Source organism: Podarcis gaigeae (genome assembly GCF_964106915.1).
Source record: "Podarcis gaigeae genome assembly, chromosome: 18".
In the NCBI taxonomy this organism is placed as follows: domain Eukaryota; kingdom Metazoa; phylum Chordata; class Lepidosauria; order Squamata; family Lacertidae; genus Podarcis; species Podarcis gaigeae.
Window position 1 is genome coordinate 12,334,686 of NC_139696.1, and position 24,196 is coordinate 12,358,881.

At 46.9% G+C, this 24,196-nt stretch overlaps 1 protein-coding gene across 1 annotated transcript; it reads right to left on the bottom strand.

The window, feature by feature from the left end:
* Positions 1-3,028: 3,028 nt before the first annotated feature.
* LOC310835875 (cathepsin S-like) lies at positions 3,029-11,778 on the bottom strand. The gene is made up of 8 exons (XM_083720864.1): positions 11,021-11,778; positions 9,989-10,119; positions 9,293-9,418; positions 8,455-8,613; positions 6,492-6,716; positions 5,369-5,528; positions 4,494-4,593; positions 3,029-3,288 (listed from the first exon to the last, which is right to left on the bottom strand). Exons 2-8 carry the CDS (start codon positions 10,115-10,117, stop codon positions 3,195-3,197), a joined length of 993 nt encoding a protein of 330 aa, XP_083576990.1. The 5' UTR covers positions 10,118-10,119; positions 11,021-11,778; the 3' UTR covers positions 3,029-3,194.
* Between the last annotated feature and the right edge of the window lie 12,418 nt (positions 11,779-24,196).

Below are 24,196 nucleotides of genomic sequence, written 5' to 3' on the forward strand. Positions count from 1 at the left end.
AAGGTGATCAAGGGTCCGGAAACCAAGCCTGATGAGGAACGGTTGAAGGAGCTGGGGATGTTTAGCCTGAAAAAGAGGAGACTGAGAAGAGATATGAGCGCCAGCTTCCAATATCTTAAGGGCTGTTACATGGAAGATGGAGCAAGCTTGTTTTCTCCTGCTCAAGGCAACGTCTTCAAATTACAAGAAAGGAGATTCGGGCTAAACCTCAGGAAGAAGGTCAAGAAGACAGGAAGAGCTTTTTGACAGTGGAACGGTCTCCCTTGGGAGGTGGTGGACTCTCCTTCCTTGGAGGATTTTAAGCAGAGTTTGGGTGGCCATCTGCCATGGATGCACTGGTTGAGATTCCTGCATTGCAGGGGGTTGGAATAGATGACCCAGGGGGTCTCTTGCACCTCTACAACTCTATGATTCTATGCATGGAAGGCGGATGCTGTCGTCCTTCCCCAAGGAGGAGCTTGACCACAGCAATAAACAACCCGTACCAATAGGGGCACAGCAGAGACCGCAAGGGAGGGCGAGGGAGAAGAAGACACATCAAGAAAGCAGATAATGGTATCACCTGGTGTCCTTGGTCCAGCCTTGGGAGATGACTCCACTGGACTATTCAAACTAGCCTGAGTAAACCTGTATTTTCCCACTCACTTGTTGTCCTGTTTGGCTGGAGAAATGGACAAGTTGGGCCTTTGTTGCTTCAGGGCTCTTCTTTGGTTCTTGTGAGCAAAGTTCAAGCCAAACTCCCCCTTCCCAAACTCACACGTTGACTTATGTCAAACTCTGGATGTTTAACACAAGCATGTTTATCTCCAGCTCTGCAGCTGATGCTTGAGCCATTCAAGACTCCAAAAAGTTGCAGAAGTGAAATTTTATCCATGTATAATCATCTAAATCATAGTGATCTCTTCTTTTAAAGCTCAAGAGACATTTCTAGAGGTGGCGTAAGCCTCGGAAGCAACAACAACATGACAATATTAATTGCACTGTGACAAGAGAGGGGGAAGCTGGTGCAGAGAACATTTTCTGTGTCGGAGACACACAGAGTCAAGATTTAGAGCTTAGAGATTTAGTGCTTAATACTTCTGAAGCCAGATCTGAGCTTCACCCTGATCAAGAACGTCTCTGTCACTTGGGTCTCACCAGAGTTTTCTCTTCTTCTGCTTCTCTGGTCTAGGAAGTAAGAGGAGCTACTGACAATACAGTTGTAGGAAGGAGAGTCAGAATGAGACCCCGCCTCCTCCTGCTTTTAATGATGCCCCATGGAGTCTGTGGGAACCAGAAGGCAAAGTGTCCTTTAAATCTGGTCAGGGATGAAACAGATGCTCACAATTACTACAGGCCTGGAGACTTTCTCATCAGTGAGATCGTATCTTCAAAACTTTACCTAAAACAAGCTGCTGTATTGAGGTGTTCGGTGTTTCACCTCCCTCCATAAAATTGGCTCCTCGCTAACTGTTTTTGAGCCCCTTTGAAGCAGCCAGAGACCAATGCAGCAACTTCCAAGTACAGTGGTAACTCGGGCTACAGACGCTTCAGGTTACAGATGCCTCGGGTTACAGACTCGGCTAACCCAGAAATAGTACCTCGAGTTAAGAACTTTGCTTCAGGATGAGAACAGAAATCGTGCTCCGGCGCACAGCAGCAGCAGGAGGCCCCATTAGCTAAAGTGGTGCTTCAGGTTAAGAACAGTTTCAGGTTAAGAATGTACCTCCAGAGCGAATTAAGTTCTTAACCCGGGGTACCACTGCATTAGGAAGGATTGTAAGCAGAGAAGGCTGAATGTTGGAAGATTCAGGGCAGGTGAACAAAACTCCTTCTTCACAAAGTGCATAGTCAAACTATGGAACTCACGGCCACAGGAGGCAGTAGGATTTAGGCAAATTCATGGAGAGAAGGCGAATGTCCTGGGTCCTCAAACACTCTGCGCTTCAATCGGGAGAAAGCTGCGCTCGCAGAGCTCAGGCGATATTGGATTTTGGCAAGCCCACTCGCCACAATGAGGTGATGATCCAGCGAGTGAGTCCAAACTCTTTATCAGGTTCCTTGCAGGAGGAAGAACTTTTCATGGCGGGGGGGGGGGGGACTAGCCACACAACAATTGTCTTGGGCTCAAGGGAGGAACACATTGCTGGTGGGATTTGACTGACAATCATTAACAGACATGCTTTACCACTAGCTGTTCAGTTTAATATTTTTATTTGCCTATATATTGTTTCCTCCCAATAATGCCAATTAGGCAGTTACATTTTTAAGGTACAGGGAACCAGGCAGAGAGCCTTCTCAGTGGTGGCTCCCTCCCTGTGGAACACCCTCCCACCAGATGTCAAGGAGGTAAGCAACCTGATTTTTAAAAGACATCTGAAGGCAGCCCTGTATCAGGAAATTTTTTAAATGTTTGATGTTTTTATATATGCTGTAAGTCGCCCAGTGTGGCTGCTGCATATTACAATCAGATGGGTGGGATATAAATAAAAATTATTATTATTATTATTATTATTATTATTATTATTATTATTTATTATTATTCCTTTTGCTTTCAAAGCACCTTCATAGCAGGGCATAAGTTATTAATCCATAGCTTGCTTGTCCTCACAAACTCCTTGGAGTCACTACACTGCCTCATTCTCCGCCAAAGAGTCAATTGACACAATGTCCAACCAACTCCTTTCCCCAATGACATTTATTCTTTGTGAAATGCTCACAATGCAAATGCAATACAAATACTGGCAGAGCGTGGATTTGAAACGGTGTCCTTGGTGACATCTGCACCATACATTTAAAGCACATTTAAAACATGCCGCTTCTCCCAAGGATCTTGGGAACTATGGATTCCCACCCCACCTCCAACCCAAAGAGCCGCAATCTCCAGAACCCTCAACAAACCAGAATTCTCTGGGTGAAGCCATGGGCTTTAAATTTGCACCAAAAATGCCTTTGATGTGATCCTCACCCAAATCCAAACTAAATGCAACCTTCAGAAAACACAGAATGCGCTGAATTTATGCAAGAACTCACACAAAACAGCCAAGCACATGCTTAAGTATTTATTAATATCTGAAAATTGAGATGGCACTCTATATTATTTGATTTCAAAGTGCTTTTTTGGTAGCTATGAAATAAGAGGTGAAGCGTCCTGATGAGTCGTTGCTCTGAAGTTTGGAAGATTCCAGAAGGAAGGGTTGTGGAGCCTTAGCTGCTCACACGGGGTAACTGGCCACACGTGCCACGCCACACATATTGACGCCTCTTCGCATCCGCATGTAGCCGTTCTCACCCCAGTAAGGTCCCCAGCTATGGAAGCAAGAGAGAGAAGAAGAGGGTCTCTCTAAAATGCTTCAACAGGAAATGACAGGAGAGTCTGGTGAATCAAAGTGGAGTCAGACTCTGGGTGCATGGATCTGTCAGTTTCAGTCCTCTTAGTTCCACATTTTTCCAGTCTTAAATCCAGTTTGCATTTAAAAAAAAAAAATCACCCCAAAAACTCAGAAGCATGTTGTCCTGTGAATTTTCCTCAATAAACACATTTTTGCAGAGCAGCGTCTCCTAATATAATGCATTTCTGTTATTTTCAGTAATATGCATTTTGATGTTCTACACTTCACCCATCTCTTGGAGGGAGAACAGCAGTGTAAAATCCAAATACGGGCAAATTTCAAATGATGGGTGTGGTTTCTGTATTGTTTCAGAAAGTGCAAAATGGGTCAGTTTGCCTTCAAATGCAAACTGAATCCTATTTCTTGCACCATAACAGTTTAGGGTTATCCAGTGAATAAAATGTTGGTGGATTTGAGGTTGGGGGGTATAATTGGACCAAAGTGGATCTATGCAGATGGCATAGGTTATATTGGGTTATATTCAAGGACAGGTGACCCTTTAATTCATAATTAAAAGTCCATGGCATTTCAATGACCCATGTGTTGCATTATGGGGGACCTATAAGGGGCACCTGAGGTGGAGGGCAGGTTTAGTCCCCACCACAGAAATATCACCAGTGCATCCTTTAATTTTGTTTCTTATCGCTGTTCAATATTATCTGTCCAAATGAGGACACTCAATCCCCAGCTTGTATTATCCAGGCCTGGTGCCTGGCAACAGATCTGCAGGGCACTGAGAAGTGGGATCTTGTCCTGTGGCCACTGAAAGTCTGGGGAGGCAACAGGAGCACAAAAAAGGATTACCGTTACTAGGTGCCAGGGAGGGCTGAGTGATATATTGATATATCGTCCAAACCCAATTTGAAGTCCATATTGTGATATCAGGTTCATAGTTTTGGACCTGGTAATATATCACGAATCATGAGGTGTGTGTGCTATGCAAAAATCACAATGCTGGAAAAATCGTGAAGACGCTCTGCGCCTCTCCAGCGCTCCATCCTGATTTCAGACGTTGTCATATATCAGTATATCACAATGTTTAGCTGTTGAAAGCCCAGGCCAGGTACGCTGAAGGCCAGAGGAAGAGGCTGCAATCTCTGTCTCCTGGGCTCCACAGGTTACCTGTTCTTTATGATCCAATAAGGAATTCCATTCTGAACACCATAGCCAACTGCCAGCACGGCATGGTTCAGGTTGGTCCCGCAGGGGTAGTCAAAGATTCCTGGATAAAGCAGGAGTTGGGGAAGGGGGAGGGAGACAAGGTGAGAATGAATGAGAAGATAGGGAGGACATTCCTGGGTCGTCTCTGGAAAAGGCAACTCACATTCTGGGCACTATCCAGCATTGGTCCCATTGAATGAAGGGACACAACCAACTTAAGCCTATTTATTTCCATTTGGTCTGCTCTGAATAGGACTTAGTTGCAGGTTGCTCCCTGAGCCACTGCCCTTCCACACTTCCTTCAAGGAAAAGCTGAGGGATTTGGCAGCAAATTTAGGATTCCCTCTCAAAGTAAATGAGCTGGCCTGCTCTCCAACGCCATCCTCTTAGGCACATTGCAGCAGCGGCTCAAGTGCTGCTGGGACACTGCCAAGCCCACCCAGGAGTGCCAGTCGCTCCCACCGAGAGCTCGCCAAGCTGAGAGGGCAAACGCAGCGACCGGCAGGTGGCCTCCATTAGAAGCAGCCACCACAGGGGTGCAGCAAGTGAAGTCCGCCTGTTGCCTCCCACGCGACATCTGCAATGAGGTTAGTGGCTGCAGTCCTTGCCTTGCCCTGGACACTGGCAACGCATGCTATGCCGCTCCGGGCATCTGTTTCACCACTGTGAGAACAGGATGCTGGACTTAAATGGGCCTGATCCAGCAGGCTCTTCTTATATTCTTATGCTCGATCATAAACCCCGCCTCCTCCACATTCCCTATATTGGGGACTGCTGTGCGTTGAGCGTCACCCAGAGACTGGGCTCATTCTTGCAAGAGTGTTGCAGCCCCTTACCTGAACCATAAAGGTTGAAGTAGGAAGCATCCACCGCAACAGTAACTGGCACATTGAAGGCCACAGCTTCTTCCAGGGCCCTCTCATCATCTTGAGGGAGATCGACCCACCCTCGGATCCTGACCGCTCGGTCTGAGCTTTGAAATTTACAGTTTCCATCCTGCAAAGTAATAGGAAATTTTCTTTCTCCAAACCTTTATTGGGCATTAAAGATATAGACTATCTTAAAACATTCATATACTAAAAAAATGGAAATATATACAAAGAAACAGCCATATAACAACTATAGTAACAGAAATAATGGTAACCAATATTTTGGTTTTCTGTATATGGGAGGGCAACAATTATTTTTTGGTTTATTGATTTCTTACATACCACCCAGATCTCAGGGTGGTTCACAGAATGACACAGTATTTCCATTTAATAACAGTACAATGCATGGCACATTTAAATGTGACGCAGATGCAGATGAGGTCCTGATGAAGCTTTCTTCTTCTTATTCTTCATCCCAATAAACTGCACCATCATGTGTCATTGGTGGGGGAAACAAATCTGTTCAAATGGGGCTCTCGCCTCTTTGGTTACTATAATGGTTTTTAATGTTTGGTACCAATAATGAAATTACTGGTATTGAAATAACAACAACAACAACCACCACCACCACCACCATTCTTTGGGATGTGGTAAAACCACCACCAGGCACTGCAGTGGCAAGCAATTGACAGGTGTGAGCCAAAATTTGCCACCTGCCTATCACTAAATGTTTCTTTCTCTCCTTCCCATTGTCCAGAGGAATTCAAAGTCTTATGGACTAAATATTGAGGGAGGGAAGAAATATATATTTTGATGAATAATTATAAGGGCAAAACCACACTGGAGCTGGTGTCTCTCACAGACAAAGGTGAGAAGTTCAGGGCTTGTTTTCTTCAGTCCAAACTTGCCAAAACTCCCTTCTGGCCCCTCTCAGGTGGGTGCCGTGACCATCATAAGAGAACAAGGGAGATGTTCATGGTGAGTTCCGGCTGCAAACACTTCCCATTTGGCCTCGGGTGGTAAAATGAAATGGAGGCCCCTGTGTGTCTGCCCCATGGTTGCAAAATGGCATGTCATGTTCAAATGCTACCTGTCCTGTGTAGGGGTAGACGCGTTCTGAGTTCATCCCGTTGTTCTGCAGGACGTACTGGAAGGCCCGACTTGGCCACCCTCCATTGCAGCCATAGTTCCCCTGTGGCCAAGCACAGTCCACAAGGTTTTGTTCACTCAGCGTGATCAGCCTGCGAGTCTGAATGCACAGGAGACTTTCCAGGGCTCCGACGGCAGCAAACGCCCAACACGAGCCACAGCTGCCCTGCGGAAGGGGAAAAACAGTTTGATTTGGTGTTCAGAGGTGGGTCAGCGTCTGCTCCACACTCTCTGCAGCAGACTCACCTCGGGCAATTTGCTCTTCCTGTATACAGTGGTGCCTCGCAAGACAAAAAGAATCCGTTCCGCTAGTCTCTTCGTTTTGCGGTTTTTTCGTCTTACGAAGCAAGCCCATTAGTGGCTTAGCGCTATTAGCGGCTTAGCGGGCTTAGCGGATCAGCTGTTAAGCGGCTTAGTGGATCAGCTGATAAGCGGCTTAGCGGCTTGGGGAAAAGGGGGGGGAGGAAAAAACCCCCGCAGGAACTTGCAAGACATTTTCGTCTTGCGAAGCAAGACCATAGGAAATTCGTTTTGCGAAGCACCTCCAAAATGGAAAACCCTTTCGTCTAGCGGGTTTTCCGTCTTGCGAGGCATTCGCCTTGCGGGGCACCACTGTACTCCCGGGCCTTTGGCTAAGAAAGTGGGGAAACGAAGCTGGGGCAGGAATCTGACAGATGCTGGGTCTCCGCATTTAACTCAGGAGCTGAGCAGATTAGTGGGGTAAGAGAGTTGAAAAAAATCACATCTGGCAACAACTGTGCCCCTTTGGTTTTGGATAATTTCACATCTGGCAACCAATGAGCCCTTTTGGTTTCAGATAGTACATGGGTGACCCCTGACCATTAGGTCCAGTTGTGATGACTCTGGGCTTACGGCGCTCATCTCGCTTTATTGGCCAAGGGAGCCGGCATACAGCTTTCAGGTCATGTGGCCAGCATGACTAAGCCACTTCTGGTGAACCAGAGCAGCGCACAGAAATGCCGTTTACCTTCCCGCTGGAGCGGTATCTATTTATCTACTTGCACTTTGACATGCTTTCGAACTGCTAGGTTGGCAGGAGCAGGGACTGAGCAACAGGAGCTCACCCCTTCGCGGGGATTCGAACCGCCGACCTTCTGATCGGCAAGTCCTAGGCTCTGTGGTTTAGACCACAGTGCCACCTGCGTCCCTAGTACATGGGTAGATGAATCTAAAAAGCCCAGGATGCAAATTTTCATGGCCCTCTAGTGACTATGGTAGTTCATTTATCGGAAGAAATTTATTTAGCGTTGATTTTGACCCAAATAAGCCTCCTTTGCAAGGGGGTTGGACTAGACCAGTGGCGGCGAACCTATGGCATGTGTGCCAGAGTGGGCACCCAGAGCCCTCTCTGATGGCGCCATAGCCCCAGCAGGGCCGTTGCTGGGGGTGGGCAAAGGGACAGCCTCTCCCCCGCCACGCCAATGCGGGCAGGAAACTCTCCCTTGAGAGCACACCACCCGCAGCAGCATCCGGCAGAGCTGTGTGCCGGCCAACCAGTTCCCCCACCCCCACCCCATGCCGCAATTTAAAACAGACAGGGTGCTGGATAAGGAAGCATGGAGACAGTGGGTTGTGATGGCGTGGGTTTGGATCCGAAGCAGATTTGGATTTTTATTTTTTATTTTGGCGGGGAGCGACAGCTCAGCTAGCCATCGAGTAAGAGAAGGGTCTGTCTCTTTCCCTTGAGGGCAAACAAGGGGCTCGCAAAAGTTAGCTTCTTTTGCGTCTTGACCTTGCTATGGACTTTGGTTGGTTGCCTTGGTTCAGATGGGGGGGGGGGACCTTCTGACAACCCTACCCCCACCTGAGGGATTCTCATCATTGCAACACACCTTGAGCCCCTGCCTGGTTATTCTGGCCTTCCCACGCAGCGTTCTTCTCACCTGATCTTTCACCGGGGTGACACAACCTGTGTTGCGCCAGTCCACGAATTCAGGGAGCGCCAGAGTGCCAGACCTTTCGTGCCCGGTTGCGCCGCCCCCCTGCTGTCTGGGCAGGTCAGGGCGGAGCCCATTCAGCTTCTCCTTAAATTCTTCTTTTGTCTGGGGAGCAGAGGAGAGTCATCCATGTCAATCTCGCCAGAAGTAGCTGTGCCCCCCTGGGAAGCCAGGCTTCGCAGGAGCAGGGAGGCCCCTTTCCAGTGAAATGGGCTGGGCTGCACCAACCACTCAGGCTGCCTGTTGCAACTCCAGCGTCAACAACCAGTTTAGACTTCCTAAAAATAATTCGTGAATATTCACTAGGAACTGCAAAGGGGGTGCAGAGGTCTAAACAGGGACTATTATATGCAGCACAGAATCTCCTAGTTATGTGTTTTCATCTAGCTTAAGCCTAGACAGCCCTAAGTAGTATGTAACGTGTGCTTTATTTTTCTGTTTTGTGTTCTAGTTTTCAATTTGTCATGGCCTTTGGCTAGCATAACAATAAAGCTATTTATTTAAATAATAATAATAATATTCACTAGTGGAGTGTTACCCAAACCTGGAAACGTACATGATTTTCATTGTAACTGCTGTTAATGTCTTATGTTATAAAATACAGATTTGGTTTAAGGGTGCTTTTCATGTTATTTGCCCCTGTCTCCAAAATACCTAGTTTTGGACCTCAGCGTAGGAGCTACAAGCAGACGACTGAGCAGAATTATAAGCTCATCTATTGGGCTGAGAGAGGATTGACTAGCCACAAAATCCATGATACAAGCCAGACTCCGAGTTTGCTTACCAAATCGCTGAACTGGTTCAACGCCATCTGAAAGGTGTGTTTCCCCTGGGCAGCTTCGCGGTTGTGCTCTTCGATGGTATGGAGATTGTCCTCCCAGACAGTTCTCCGGAAGTCTTCTGCATTCCTCTGCAGGGAAGCCTCTTGGTTAAGAATGAACGGACAGAGCCCAAGATCATTCTTGCCTCAAAAAATCAGAAGGCCTTGAGGCCAGAAGAGCTCAGCTCATGCTCTCTGACATTTTCCCAATAAAAACAGGCACATCCTATTTTGTACCCTCCAACGTTTCTCTGATTAAAATAAGGACGTTCTAAAGAAAAGTGGGACATTCCAGGATCAAATCAGAAACCAGGATGGCTTCTGTAAATCCAGGACTGTCCCTGGAAAATAGGGACACTTGGAGGGTCTGCCAGTTGCAGGAAAATGGTTCCAGATCAGAATTTAGCTGCACCAGGATGCACCAATTTCTTACCAGTCGATGAGGAATGTGCGTCTTGGTGCATTGTTGCACATGCAATTTTATTGGAGTTAGAAGGCAGAGGGATTGTTTTCATGCCCTGCCTATGTTTTTGCTGCTATTGCTGGACAAAGGCTGAATCCTTTACACACTGCCCATGCTCAGAAGCTCATGGTTCAAAGTGCAAGAATTTCTGAGACACAAGCATGGTGTTCATTCTAGTTAAGTTGGAGCAAACTCACCTCACGGTATATTTTATTATGGGTCCTCTTCCAGTCACTCCAAGCTTCATCCAGAGCTGGGTCCCTGGCCAAGGTAAACGTCTTCAGCAAGACCAGGCCGGTCAATGCCACCAAAGAGATCGGATGCATATCTGCACAGGAGACAACCTAAACCTCCAAGATAATTTCATGTATGTTTTCTCTCAAGCAAGTATTTTCTCTAAAAAAGTTTCAAAATGCACACATCTCCCCAAATATATACACCTGCTAAACACACTCATTTAGTACATATTTTTCTGAAATACATGTTAATTTAATTCCATTTTTGCATTAAGCTCTATGTGTGATGGTGGTGATGGGAGCAGAGATTGGATGGATGCTTTAGCTGAGATTCCTGCATTGCAAGGGAGTTGGACTAGATGACCCTTGGGTCCCTTCCAACACCAGTTGCTCTCTCTCAAAGGACCGCAAAATGTGTCTTCCTGGGCAACTGAAACCTAGTTGTGTTGGATCAAATGCAATTCTGCAGCCAAGTAATGTGTGCAATGCATACACCGGGACAAAGTCTGCATTAAAAATGTGTATACTGGAGAAAATAGTGAAATTGCTCTGCAAGAATGTGCACTAAAATGACAAATTTTCAATAGGATTAAAAAAATTGCAAAGTGATGTGGAGAACTGTATTCAAGACTAGGGAAATAAGGTAACTGAGAGGCACTGAAATTTTCAGGTTTGATTATCCTTAGTGACTCATGAAATTGGTTAGTTGACGTTTAGGGAAATTTTTAATGTTTGATGTTTTATCATGTTTTTAACTTTCTGTTGGGAGCTGCCCAGAGTAGCTGGGGGAAATAAATAATAAATAATAATTATGTTATTATTAAATGCTGTTTCTGAATATCAAACATTTGCTGAATGCAGGTAATATGCAGCATGAACATTCGCAGCAATGGTGCTTTGAAGGGCGGGAAATCATTTTAATTTAAATCTCTCTGAACATGCCCTGTCTACTCTTTATAAATAATCTCCAATCTGGCTTCCAACAAACCTTACCTTTCCCTCAAGTGGAAATATTCAGAGAACAGGATCTTGGATGTCTGTCCACCCCGTCTGTCTGGGCAGAATAAGTTCCAGCCCCCTTTTTATAAAGAGTGTGCGTATCTAATTTCCTCTCCCACCTTAAGTTCCTAGAAATAATTTGTCAAAACTTAACTGAGCAATAGTGACATTTCATGGTCAAAGGAAGAGGTGTGGTACCTTCCTTCTGATCAATTTGGTGGGAAAAGCCGCACATGGGCGTTCCGGATTCAGCTTTCAAAAACCTCACCTTATCACAAATTTAGGGAACCTTGTTACAGTTTCAGAAACGTAATGTCCAAAGGAAGACAGGCACAGCTTTTTCCTGTACCCACTATTTGTATAACTTTTGTTTGGTTTCATACACACATAAAGTAATACATTCACACCCAACCAGACACCCCGCACTCACACTAATCATTGACCAGACCATAATTGAGTACAAAAATGACCTAGAGATGTAATGTTAGACTTTTTCGCCTCTTTTCATTTGACAAATGTTCTGTGACATTGGGGAGGTGGTAATTCTGTATTGATTTACTATGGATGTTTGTATGTGATGCCAATAAAAGGTTTGATGATGATGATGAGTACAAAAAATATGGAGAGGTTTTGGAATATTTATAGAGTCTTTGGAAGGGATGTTTGGGGTGCTGGGAGAGGCAGTACCTCTAGTGGGGGACTCGTCCTGCTCCTTCTAGGACACTTTGTCCACCTTTGGTCCCCACCCTGTGCTCAGCTCTCACCTGTGGAAGCTGTCAGCAGGCGAAAGTGGCCACAATCCTGGGAACAGCTTTAGCTGGTTGGCTAAACCAGGTGAGGGGAGCTGATGCGTCTCGAAGCCTTGGTGAGTTAGGGACATCCCTGCATGCGAAGACAGAGTGGATGAGGCCAAGAGGGGGTCCAACGGCCAAGCAGGTGGTTTCTACCTGTGCTGCAGGGGGAAGTGAGGGGCAGGTGGGGCTCATCCACCTGGGAAGGGAACCCCCTCTAGGAGAAGGACCCTAAACCTCCACTCCCAGCTTCAGGAGAAGAAAGGGCTCAGGAGGAAGCCCTACACAAATCTGGAGTGGAGTCCCTAAGACGGCTGGGGTGGCACCTTGTACGCCTCCTTCCAGCAACTCCTGCTGCCAAGCAAGTGCCCAGCGTCTTGTTCCGCTTTCCTTTGGTCCCCATCCGCTAGGCCAAGAGGGGGTCTTCATTGCTGTCATCTTCACTGCTGGATTCCTAGCATGGCAGAGCTAGTGGATCACCACTGTTTATATGCTTGTGGACACTCTCAACAAACTAAAAAAAGTTGTGTGATGGGATTTGTCCTTGCAGAAGTTTATTGTCATTTTCACTTTTTGAAACTCTTAAATAATGGTACAGTGGTACCTTGGGCTACATATGCTTCAGGTTACAGACTCCGCTAACCCAGAAATAGTACCTCGGGTTAAGAACTTTGCTTCAGGATGAGAATAGAAATTGTGCGGCGACAGCGTGGTAGCAGCGGGAGCCCCCATTAGCTAAAGTGGTGCTTCAGGTTATGAACAGTTTCAGGTTAAGAACGGACCTCCGGAACGAATTTAGTAGTTAACCTGAGGTACCACTGTAGTTTTAAAGTTTTATCCCTTTTTCTAAACCGTTCCGAGGTTTTTCCACAATCAGAGGGTGTGTGGGTTTCGGGAAATAATTAAATAAATCATCCTGGTTGCATTTCAGTGGTGCAACTTTATTTTATTTTGCTATATATTTTTTTTTATTGTTTCCATAAGCAGAACATTAACATGGCAACAAGGAAAGTACAGCAATGTGTTTGTCCTGCAGGGCTGGATGGATGAGAGCCATCACTTCACTTCCACACCAAAAGAATCTTGGAGCTGTGCCATTTAGCCCAACACGTCCTTGGCTGCTTTTGTTAAAATACACTACAAATAGAAGCCACATATCAATAAAATTATCACACTGCATCACTTCCTTGGAAAGATCACCGTGATGCTTCAGCTGCTCTGATAACATTAATTCCCACACTCTTAGCTAGGGAATAAATCCTGTTCATAATTTCAAGTGACCAGCCATTTACGGTACATTTGAGCCATCATTAATAAAGGCCCAGCTATTTTTAAAACTTAGATACCCCATTGTATCATAGAGTTTTTATGCTAGCCCATTCAAATGCACCCCCTCGTTTGTATGGTCAGGGAGATGCCCCCAAAAACCCTTCCAGAATAGACTTTGCTCTTGTGGTATGAACACACCAGATACAATATACCACATAATTTGGGACTTCCTCTCTTCAGCACCCTTTGGAGAGACCTACAGGCGACTCCTTTGAAGCTTAAAGTATCTATTTGCAAAGTATCTGTAATCCAATATTTTTGGGGGGATACTGTTTCTGAAACTACTGAAATTGTTCAAGGATATTTTCAAAGTCAAATTTAAAACTATTTATTTTTACTTATTGGTGGCTATTGTTTTATGTATTTCATATGTCTGGATTACCAATGTTTTATCGATTTTTAATGCTTTTGTTGTCTAAATTGTGCCAATAAAGGCTGAATGAATGAATTAATAAAGGCATCACTAATTTGTTAAGGAAAACAAGCATGTAAACCTGTATCAATTGAGGGCAGAACAAGAGTTTGGCCTTGGCAAGAGTGATGCTTAGACTTATTAGCTGAGCAACCATATCTGAGATCTATGCAAAAAAACCCCAACCCCACAGAAGTCATGTGCAATTTAAACTGAACCCCATATCTTTGACCTCCTTGCTAAGAAAGCCACCGTGAAGCTGGCGAGGGCCAGGAAACCCATGTAAGCCAAGACAGAGTAAAACATGGCGAGGGAGCCTTCCCTGCATTCCACTACAATCTCGCTGGGTAGAGAAGGGAGGTCCAGTTTGAGAACGGGGAGAAGGGACCAGCCAGGCAGCCCAGAGACCAGCCTGGATGAGGGGCTTGGGAACTGTCTCCTCCACAATCTTCTGGCTGTCATGTGACCAAGACACCTGAGAGCTGAAGCCGCAAGGCAGGCTGGGAAGTGCTGGGCCTGCCCAGTCAAGTCATTGAGGCCTGACTGCCAACGGGGGGGTCACTCTGAGTCATGTGACTTGGCAGCCAGTTTCACTTTTGCTTCTCTGTAAGATGTCAGTCAGAGTCAGTCGCCTCAGTTCTGAGCAGCAGGGAATCTCAGGCAGACTGTTTGGAAGCAAGTTGTTTAGGAAGAAGTGGATTTTAACGCAGTAAAGCTCTTCTTCTCTAAAACTCTGCATTCTTAATTTACGCTGCGCGTCGCTGGCCCTGTTTCCTGGCTTGGTGGCCGTGAAGGCAAGAGCCACCAGGACAGAAGAAACGGCAAGGGAGAAGATGGTTCCAAAAGCCGTTTGCCGGAGGCAACAGGTGAGGAAGAGGAAGGAGCCGAGGAAGCAGAGCAGGAGGGAGATGAGGCAGGTGAGTCTCGGTTGTTGGGTTTGACGATTGGCGTCTCGGTGTTTAATGAAGATCGCCAGCACAGAGATGTGAGGAGAAAGAGGGAGAAGGCAAGAGAAGCTCAAGCAAAGCCCAGATTATCTTCATAAGAAAGGAAGTTGACGTTCTTGGGGATACTAGACTGGTTGGGGTGTTGATCGTCTGGGCACTTTGTGCAGTGAGTGGCTCCTGGAATGAGCAAAACAACTGTTTAGAGATCTGTTCCTTTTAGGGTGGAGAGAAAAGGATCCATTCTCCATATACAGGAGGCATGTGAGAAATGGGCCTTGCCGAGGGGAATTCACGTAACATTAACACAGTGTGAGCTTTGAGAGAGATGCATTTCAGCAGCAGAGCTGTGTAGAAAATGTTCCAGTATTCACTTTACATCTTCCCTGACAATGGGCCACGTTAGCTGAGGCATTTTGGGCATTATTTCCAGTTCTCCTACTCCACTGTTGATTCTCAAAACACCCTCCTGAGGTAGCTCAGAAGAGAGAGAGATTGGCCCATAGTTGCCCAGTGCGGAGCCGCATGATGGAGTGGAGAGTTGAACCAGGGTCTCCCATGTGCTTGGTGGCCCCCACTACATATGGCTCCCCCCACCAAGATCCCTGGGAGCTATCCTTCATGGAGATGCAACTCCCATTGCCCTCCCATTGTTGAAATCGGTTGGAGAAAGTCATCTGCTTTAAAGGAATAGTGGTGATGTGACCCTAATTGAGCCAAATCCATACCAAATGCAACCTCCTGCTCTGAAGGCATGCCAGAACTCAATCAAAACGGCCAAATTTTTTATTCATTCTTAAAATTGAGGTGGTGCTCAGTTTCAGCATGCCACGCATGCTCTATTTGGGAGGCACAAGTGTGATGCAGAAGAGCAACACTCTCGATGAGCCGTTGCTCTGAAGGTCAGAAGCAGAGTCCTGGGCTGCTTACACAGGCTCACTTGCCACAGCAGCTAAGCCACACAGGCTGACTCCCATTCTCGCCCCAGTAAGGTCCCCAAGTGTGGAAGGAAGGGAGAGGATCTCTTTAAGATGTTGTTTCAAGGGGAGGGGTGGCAGGAGAGTGTGATGAGTCTAAGTGTAGCCAGAGGAAGTGCTGCAGCTTTGCGTTTGTTGCCAGCATCTCCCGGTAGGACCGGGATACATCACCCGCCTGATAGCCCAACCTTTTCTGGCCCCACTGATTCCCACGTTACCTGTTCTTTATGATCCAATACGGAGTCCCGTTCTCAGACCCATAGCCAACAGCCAGCATGGCATGGTTCATTTCCACCCCGACCTGAACCAGCAGTTGGTACTTCTGGGAGGCTGGGGGAGAAGCTTGTCATCATTGCTCTCCTAGACATTTGTATCCTCTGGAGTAAGGATATGGGAGCCCCCCCCCCCCCATAATCAGCCCAAGACCTGGATGACAAGGAAGGTTTTTTCCTGGCACCTAAAATATATATAATGAAGGCGCCAGGCAAACCTCTCTGGGGAGAGCATTCCACAAGTGGGGAGCCACTGCAGAAAAGGCCCTTTTATTGTGTTGCCACCCTCTGGACCTCACCTGGAGGCGGCACATGAAGAAGGGCCTCAGAAGATGATCTCACTTGCTCTGCATTTTGTATTTCCAATGATCTTTGGACAGGAGTTTCTGGGAATGGTGCTGCTGCATTCAGGCTACCCATTTGGGCATCTGATTAGACTAATAATAATAATAATAATAATAATAATAATAATGCATCTTACTTGAGCAGTAAAACTGGAAATAAGCAGCATCCAAACAAACAGTCACTGGACCAACTGGACCCACAGCTTGTTCCAGGGACCCGTCATCATTGCTTGGAAGATTTACATAGCTATTGATCCTGAATGCTCGGTCAGAAAATTTGAACACACAGCTCCCATCCTGCAAAGAAATGGTGACCAATATTTACATTTCCAATGTAAATATTTACATTTTCTATGCAAAGGCAAGAATAATTCTTTTTTAAAATGAAAGCCCCAAGAGCTATTTATTTAACAAAATATTTTCTTTGGACAACAGCACAATGCCGTACTCTCCGTTTCAACAACAACAACAACAAATTTATAATATGTTGGAAGCCACTCTGGGTATATATAAAAAGATAATAAAACATTAAAAATAATGAAACATTAAACATTTAAAAAACCTTCCATATACAAGGCTTGGGGGTTGCATAACTCCATACCTTCCAACATTTCTCTAAAGGGAAAAGGGAAAGCAGGACATTCTGGGATCAGATCTGAAACTGGGACGGCTTCTGTAAATCCGGGACTGTCTCTGGAAAATAGGGGCAGTTGGGGGGTTTGCAATTTGCGGTGCATTATACATTTGAATTTGACAGGGTTGGTTGCAAATGATGACCTTCTAAAGCTTGCTTTTACTTTATCCCAACACGTTGCACCTGTCAGGGGCTGGACTGAGGAGGAATGGTGGGGGGCTGAACCTTCCTGAGAACAGGAGGATAGGATCGATTTAGAACAGTGGTTTGCAGAAGGCCATAGTTCAGAGGCTGCAGAAGGGAGAAGCTGGGAAATATTGGGAGAGGAACAGCAGGAAGAAGAAGAAGCACCAGGGGACAGACAGCTGACAGACTCAGTGTCCTTGGAAAGCACTCCTGACCCCCCCCCCCCGGACCAGGCGGGCATTGGGAGTAGTGGAACAGAGAGCTCAGAGGCAGAAGGCTCAGATTAGCCAATGCCAGGGTGGCATAAAATAGGAGACGGCCTTTATTTGGAGCAATGCCATTGTTTCAGGGAGACTGCATTCCTTTATATCTCTGAAAACAGGCGGTCAGCAGCAAAAGCTGCACCGAGATCTCTTGTTGGGTAAAATACTAGGGACTGATATTTAGAAGGATAACCCAGAGATAACCTCAAGGGTTCAACAAACAAGCAGAGGGTGACCCAGCTGCGGTCTTCCGAGAGACATGCAGAGGGAATCCAGCACGGTAGCCTGTGATTATTTTTCTCCCTTAGAATTATGCAGAAAATGGAGCGGAACCCCCCCCCCCGAGGGTTTTCAGACGCTACCGCTCAAGCGAATAACAAATATTCCCAGGACAACATAAAAAATCCCACCTATCTTCAAGGGAAGCATGTACACTCAGGAAGGTATAAACAAGGCACCCAGGTCTCTTTGGAGATGGGCAGGATGCTAGTCCTTAAGACCTGAAGCCCCTCCTGGACCCTGCAAAATGAATCCTGCACTCTGAGGCTTCTTGCAAACTTCCAACTGCCCACTCTTGGAAGAGAAGTCTCTCTCTGATGATGATGGTGATGATGATGATGATGATTTGGCTGCTGCTGTTATTTTGGCCCCTGACTCAGGTGATCCTGATGGCGCTGAGACCCACCTGTGACCTGACCAGACCATTCCCAGTCCAGGAAGATTATTATATGCCAGGGGACCTGATTGTGGACCCCCCAATTTACCATCGCCCATCAACCGGAAATCTTTCTCAGCAAGTCTTCCTTTGCCATTTGTGTCAAGGGGCTTTCCTGGAGAAAGATGTAGTCAATCATAGAATCAGAGGGTTGGAAGAGACCCCCAGGGATCATCTAGTCCAACCCCCTGCAATGCAGGTGGCCCTCCAACCTCTGCTTAAAAACCTCCCAGGAAGGAGAGCCCACCAACTCCTTATTTGGACACATTTCCTGGGAAAGGAAGCGCAGCAGGGCTAAGGCCAAAATTCCATGTCATTGTCACTCCAAAAAATACTCTTGCACTTATCTTGCACATAAAATTGTAGAGTTGTAGAGTTTGCAGGGACCCTGGGGATCATCTAGTCCTGCCCCCTGCAATGCAGAAACCCTGCCTTCTTGGTGGTGGCTCCCTCCCTGTGGAACGCCCCCCCCTTCAGATGTCAAGGAGATAAGAACGACATAACTTTTAGAAGACATCTGAAGGCAGCCCTGTAACGACATTTCTGATGCTTGAAATGTGGAAGTGCCATGGTCTGATCACTATGCTCTGAAAGCCAAGATAGACTTCCCGCTCCTCCCCGGCTCGGGTGGCGAACCTATTTGGGCTCGTCCGCGAAAACTGATGGATCCTGATAGATTCCGACAAGCCTTGCGGAACCCTGCTCCTCCTGGCGACTCATTAGATGACCTTGTTGAGGACTGGAATAACCGGCTCTTGGCAGCCATTGATAAGATCGCGCCTAAGCGCCCTCTGCGACCCCGTCGAAACTAGGCCCCTTGGTTTACTGAGGAGCTCCAGAAAATGAAGCAGGATCTCAGACGGCTAGAGCGAGTATGGCGACGGACTCGTGGCGGAGCCTCAATAACATCTTATAGGATGCTTATGAAAGCCTATGAGATGGCTATGAAAGCTGCTAAGAAATCTTACTTTGCAGCTTCCATTGCATCCGCTAGCTCTCGCCCGGCACAACTTTTTAGAATAATTAGGTCAATAACGTCCTTAGGAGGACAACCAAATTTAAGCACAAATTTGACCCACAGCTGTGAGGCATTCGCAAGCTTTTTTGCGGAGAAAGTCCTGTTGCTCCGCCGTGACATCCCTGCCAATTTAGATACAGTGACTGAACTGGAGGCCCCTCGACTGACTTCAGGTCCAGTGTTGGACCATTTCGATCAGATACTCCCTACTGATGTGGATAGATTCCTCCAAGTTGGTAGGCCCACCACCTGCCTCCTTGATCCGTGCCCGTCTTGGCTGATTAGGGAGTGTCCAGATGTTGCGTGGACCCCCCTGGTTGAAATTATCAATTTGTCCCTTGACACAGGGACATTCCCAGGGGAACTGAAGGAAGCAGTGGTGTGTCCACTCTTAAAAAAAACTTCATTAGATCCCTTAGACCTATCCAATTACCGCCCAGTTTCAAATCTTCCATACCTGGGTAAGGTAATTGAGAGAGCGGTTGCTGAACAGCTTGGTAGGTTTCTGGAGGAAACATCGGCATTAGATCCATTTCAGTCCGGTTTCCGTCCGTTTCCGTTTTGGGATGGAGACGGCTCTGGTTGCCCTAACACAGGGGTCTGCAACCTTTAAGACAAAAAGAGCCACTTGGACCCGTTTCCAAAAAAACAACAACAACTGGGAGCCGCAAAAACATTGCAACATTTAAAACAAATATAACACTGTATATATTGTTTCTTGCCTTAATGCTGTATATACAGGATCGTGCAGTCAGCTGTCAATCTCAAGAAAAAAGGACAAATAGCTAATTAAAATATTTAATTTACAACCAGTAAATTAAATACCACTTCAAAACAGTGACCAGTGTATATGGCCCCTTTCAATGCAGCCTGCTTACAAAGGCGGGAAAGACCAGCAATAAGCTGTTGCATAACGTTCCCCAAGGAAAGTGTTAGCTATTCACCAAACTTCCCCCTGCTTAGTTTAAAAAGGGGCTTCAGGCAACTAACTCCCACGTGGAATTTCCTATAGTAAGATGGCGGCCGCCTCAGAAGACCACATGGGCAGATAAGATGGCTGCTGGGACGATCCGGTTACCCAGCAACAGCACAGCTGTTTCCGACGCTTTTGAAAGCAGCCGGCAAAGCAAGCGTTGGAGCGCCGAAGCCACCTAACCCCCACAACTAGAATGCTGCGCATGTGACCAAATGGCGAGGACTTACTTTGCTAGAGACAAGCCCCGACACTACCACAAGCCTCCCTCTCTTCGCACCGCCCAGCCTCCCAAGAAAAAAAACCCACCTCAAACAGTCACAAAGCACAAATTCCACGCGACCGCAACTTGCTATGCCCAATAATCAATGCCCCAAAATGCCATAGAAAATTAATCAGGGCCCCGTTGTTGTTTAGTCGTTTAGTCGTGTCCGACTCTTCGTGACCCCATGGACCAGAGAACGCCAGGCACCTCTGTCCTCCACTGCCTCCCGCAGTTTGCTCAAACTCATGCTGGTAACCTCGAAAACACTATCCAACCATCTCGTCCTCTGCCGTCCCCTTCTCCTTGTGCCCTCCATCTTTCCCAACATCAGGGTCTTCTCCAGGGAGTCTTCTCTTCTCATGAGGTGGCCAAAGTACTGGAGCCTCAGCTTCACAATCTGTCCTTCCAGTGAGCACTCAGGGTTGATTTCCTTCAGTATGGAGAGGTTTGATCTTCTTGCAGTCCATGGGACTCTCAAGAGTCTCCTCCAGCACCATAATTCAAAAGCATCAATTCTTCGGCGATCAGCCTTCTTTATGGTCCAGCTCTCACTTCCATACATCACTACTGGGAAAACCATAGCTTTAACTATACGAACCTTTGTTGGCAAGGTGATGTCTCTACTTCTCAAGATGCTGTCTAGGCCTGTCATTGCCCTTCTCCCAAGAAGCAGGCGTCTTTTAATTTCGTGGCTGCTGTCACCATCTGCAGTGATCATTGAGCCCAAGAAAGTAAAATCTCTCACTACCTCCATTTCTTCCCCTTCTATTTGCCAGGAGGTGATGGGACCAGTGGCCATGATCTTCGTTTTTTTGATGTTGAGCTTCAGACCATATTTTGCGCTCTCCTCTTTCACCCTCATTAAAAGGTTCTTTAATTCCTCCTCACTTTCTGCCATCAAGGTTAATCAGGGCCCCAGTGTACCATAAATCATAATCAGTGGCTGATGTAAATAATAATTAATAATGAGGCATTTGTCATTATAAAAATACCTTTTTATTATTCATTTGTTTGACCCCTCAGAATTACTCCTCCTCATAGAAATAAAATTAACAAGTTACCTTTTTTTGAGTGTGTGTTCTTCACTCCCCTTCAAAACAGTGACCAGTGTATACGGCCCCTTTCAATGCAGCCTGCTTTCCCCAAGGAAAGAACACTTCACCAAACTTCCCCCTGCTTAAGTTTAAAAAGGGGCTTCAGGCAACTAACTCCTCCGCCTCCTCCCCTCGCCTCCTCCCCTCGCCTCCTCCCCTCCCCTCGCCTCCTCCCCTCGTCTCCACTCCTCGTCTCCACTCCTCGCCTCCTCCCCTCCACTCTTCCCCTCCTCCCCACGCCTCCTCCCCACGCCTCCTCCCCACGCCTCCTCCCCTCGCCTCCTCCCCTCGCCTCCGCTCCTCGCCTCCGCTCCTCGCCTCCTCCCCTCGCCTCCACTCCTCGCCTCCACTCCTCGCCTCCTCCCCACGCCTCCTCCCCACGCCTCCTCCCCTCGCCTCCTCCCCTCGCCTCCTCCCCTCGCCTCCTCCCCTCGCCTCCGCTCCTCGCCTCCTCCCCTCGCCTCCGCTCCTCGCCTCCTCCCATCGCCTCCTCCCCGGAGCCGCAGCAAAGGCTTTAAAGAGCCACATGCGGCTCTGGAGCCACAGGTTGCCGACCCCCGCCCTAACAGATGATCTCTGTAGACAATTGGATCGAGGCGGGTCAGGACTGCTGATCCTTTTAGATTTGTCAGCAGCCTTTGACATGGTCGATCATGATCTTCTGGACCACCGCCTTGCAGACGTGGGGATACAGGGCATAGCCCGTAACTGGTTGTGCTCTTTTATCTCTGGTCGGGGACAGAGGGTGGCACTAGGGAGGGAAATGTCGTCACGTCACTCCTTGGTGTGTGGAGTGCCACAGGGCGCAATTCTCTCCCCGATGCTTTTTAACATCTTTATGCGCCCCCTTGCCCAGATTATCCGGAGCTATGGGCTGGGCTGTCACCAATATGCTGATGACACTCAGCTCTATCTGCTGATGGATGGCCACACCGACTCGGCCCCAAACACACTGACCAGATGCTTGGAAGCTGTGGCTGGATGGTTTTGTGGGAGCCGATTGAAACTAAATCTTTCGAAGACAGAGGTCCTATGGCTAGGTCGGGATGGCATGGGGATGAGGGACCAACTCCCTTCTCTTGCGGGGGCCCAATCCTTGACGCCTCCCTTTCCATGGAGGCGCAAGTTACAGCAACAGCCAAGGCGACATTTTTCCACCTTCGCCGCATCAAGCAGTTGGTCCCTTACCTTTCCCGCCCTGACCTGGCCACAGTGATCCATGCGACGGTCATCTCCAGGCTTGACTACTGTAATTCGCTCTATGCGGGGCTGCCCTTGAAGCTGTCCCAGAAACTCCAGCAGATGCAGAATGCTGCAGCGAGGCTCCTCACGGGGTCTCTGCCATGGGAGCATATTCACCCAGTGCTTTTCAAGCTGCACTGGCTCCCGGTGGAGTACAGGGTCAGGTTTAAGGTGCTGCTTTTGACCTTTAAAGCCCTTCACGGCCTAGGACCCTCGTGCCTACGAGACTGCCTCTCCCGGTCTGCCCCATAGGTCCATAAATAGCAACACCCTAGTGGTCCCAGGCCCTAAGGAAGTTAGATTGGCTTCAACCAGAGCCAGGGCCTTTTCAACTCTGGCTCCGGCCTGGTGGAACGCTCTGCCTCATGAGACCAGGGCCCTGCAGGATCGGATTTCTTTCTGCGGGGCCTGTAAGACAGAGGTATTCTGCCTGGCCTTTGGTTTGGAGCCAGTTTGATTCCCTCCCTCCCTCTTTCTTTTTTCTTTTCCTTCTCCTCCTGCGATGAGGCTACATTTTAATATTTTAATGTTCCATTATTTTAATGTTGTATTCTATTTTTGTTTTTAAGTTGTAATCATTCAACTTGTTTTTATTATTGCTTGTAAGCCGCTCTGAGTCTGGCCTTGGCTGGGGAGGGCGGGGTATAAATAAATTATTATTATTATTATTATTATTATTATTATTATTATTATTGATATTTTACTATGTTATACATATGCTGCAAGCTGCCCAGAGTTGCTAGGGAAAGCCAGCCAGCTGGGCAGAGTATAAATAATAAAATTATTATTATTATTATTATTATTATTATTATTATTATTATTATTATTATTATTTAACCTGGGGCTTGAATAAAGCATATATCTCTTCAAATCATTCCCCAATGCCTATCATGTAGAAGAGGGCAAAGAACGGGTCTCCCATTGTCCATCATGATCCCAACCCTGTATACAACTAAGAATACTTCAAAAAGCAAAATTGCTACATTTGTATAATAATAATATTACTCCAAACCCCTCTTTTAGCAATGTCTTTTATCGGGACGTGATGGGGGGGGGGGGAATTCAAATCAGATGCAAATGTAGCACAGTTATCCTTTGAGACTTCTTTGATTTCTGTATTGTGTGCCAGTAGAGAGCAACTACGCAAGCATGGCGCACGAGGTCAGCCTCTCTCTCCTCTCCACATGGAGGAACATGTTTCCTAACTATACATGCAGCAGGGGGGACGAGCTGCTCTCCGTCATTGGGGGCCTTAACACCAGAATCTCAAAGCCGATGGCACACATCTTGATGAACTTCAAGGTTCCTCAGGTATCTTATTGTTTCCATGGGGGGTGTTAACTTGGGTGGTATTGTTTAACTTGGTTGGTGGGGTTGCTTTAAATTGCTTTTAATCATAGAATTGTAGAGTTGGAAGGGACCCTGCAGAGCATCTAGTCCAACCCTCTGCAAGGCAGGAATATGCAGCTGTCCCTGACGGGGATCGATCCTGCAACTTTTTTTTTAAAAAAATATATTTTTATTGGTTTAAAAATACAAAATTATAAAACATACCACACAATTTATCACAAATACATTCTTATTGGACTTCCATCAGCACCTCTGATAATCCTCCATCTTATTCACTTCTTACGCATTTCCTAACTTAATATTGCCTTTACTTTCTTAACATATCCCATCCCCTTCTTCATTTTTGCAATATTTCTACAAA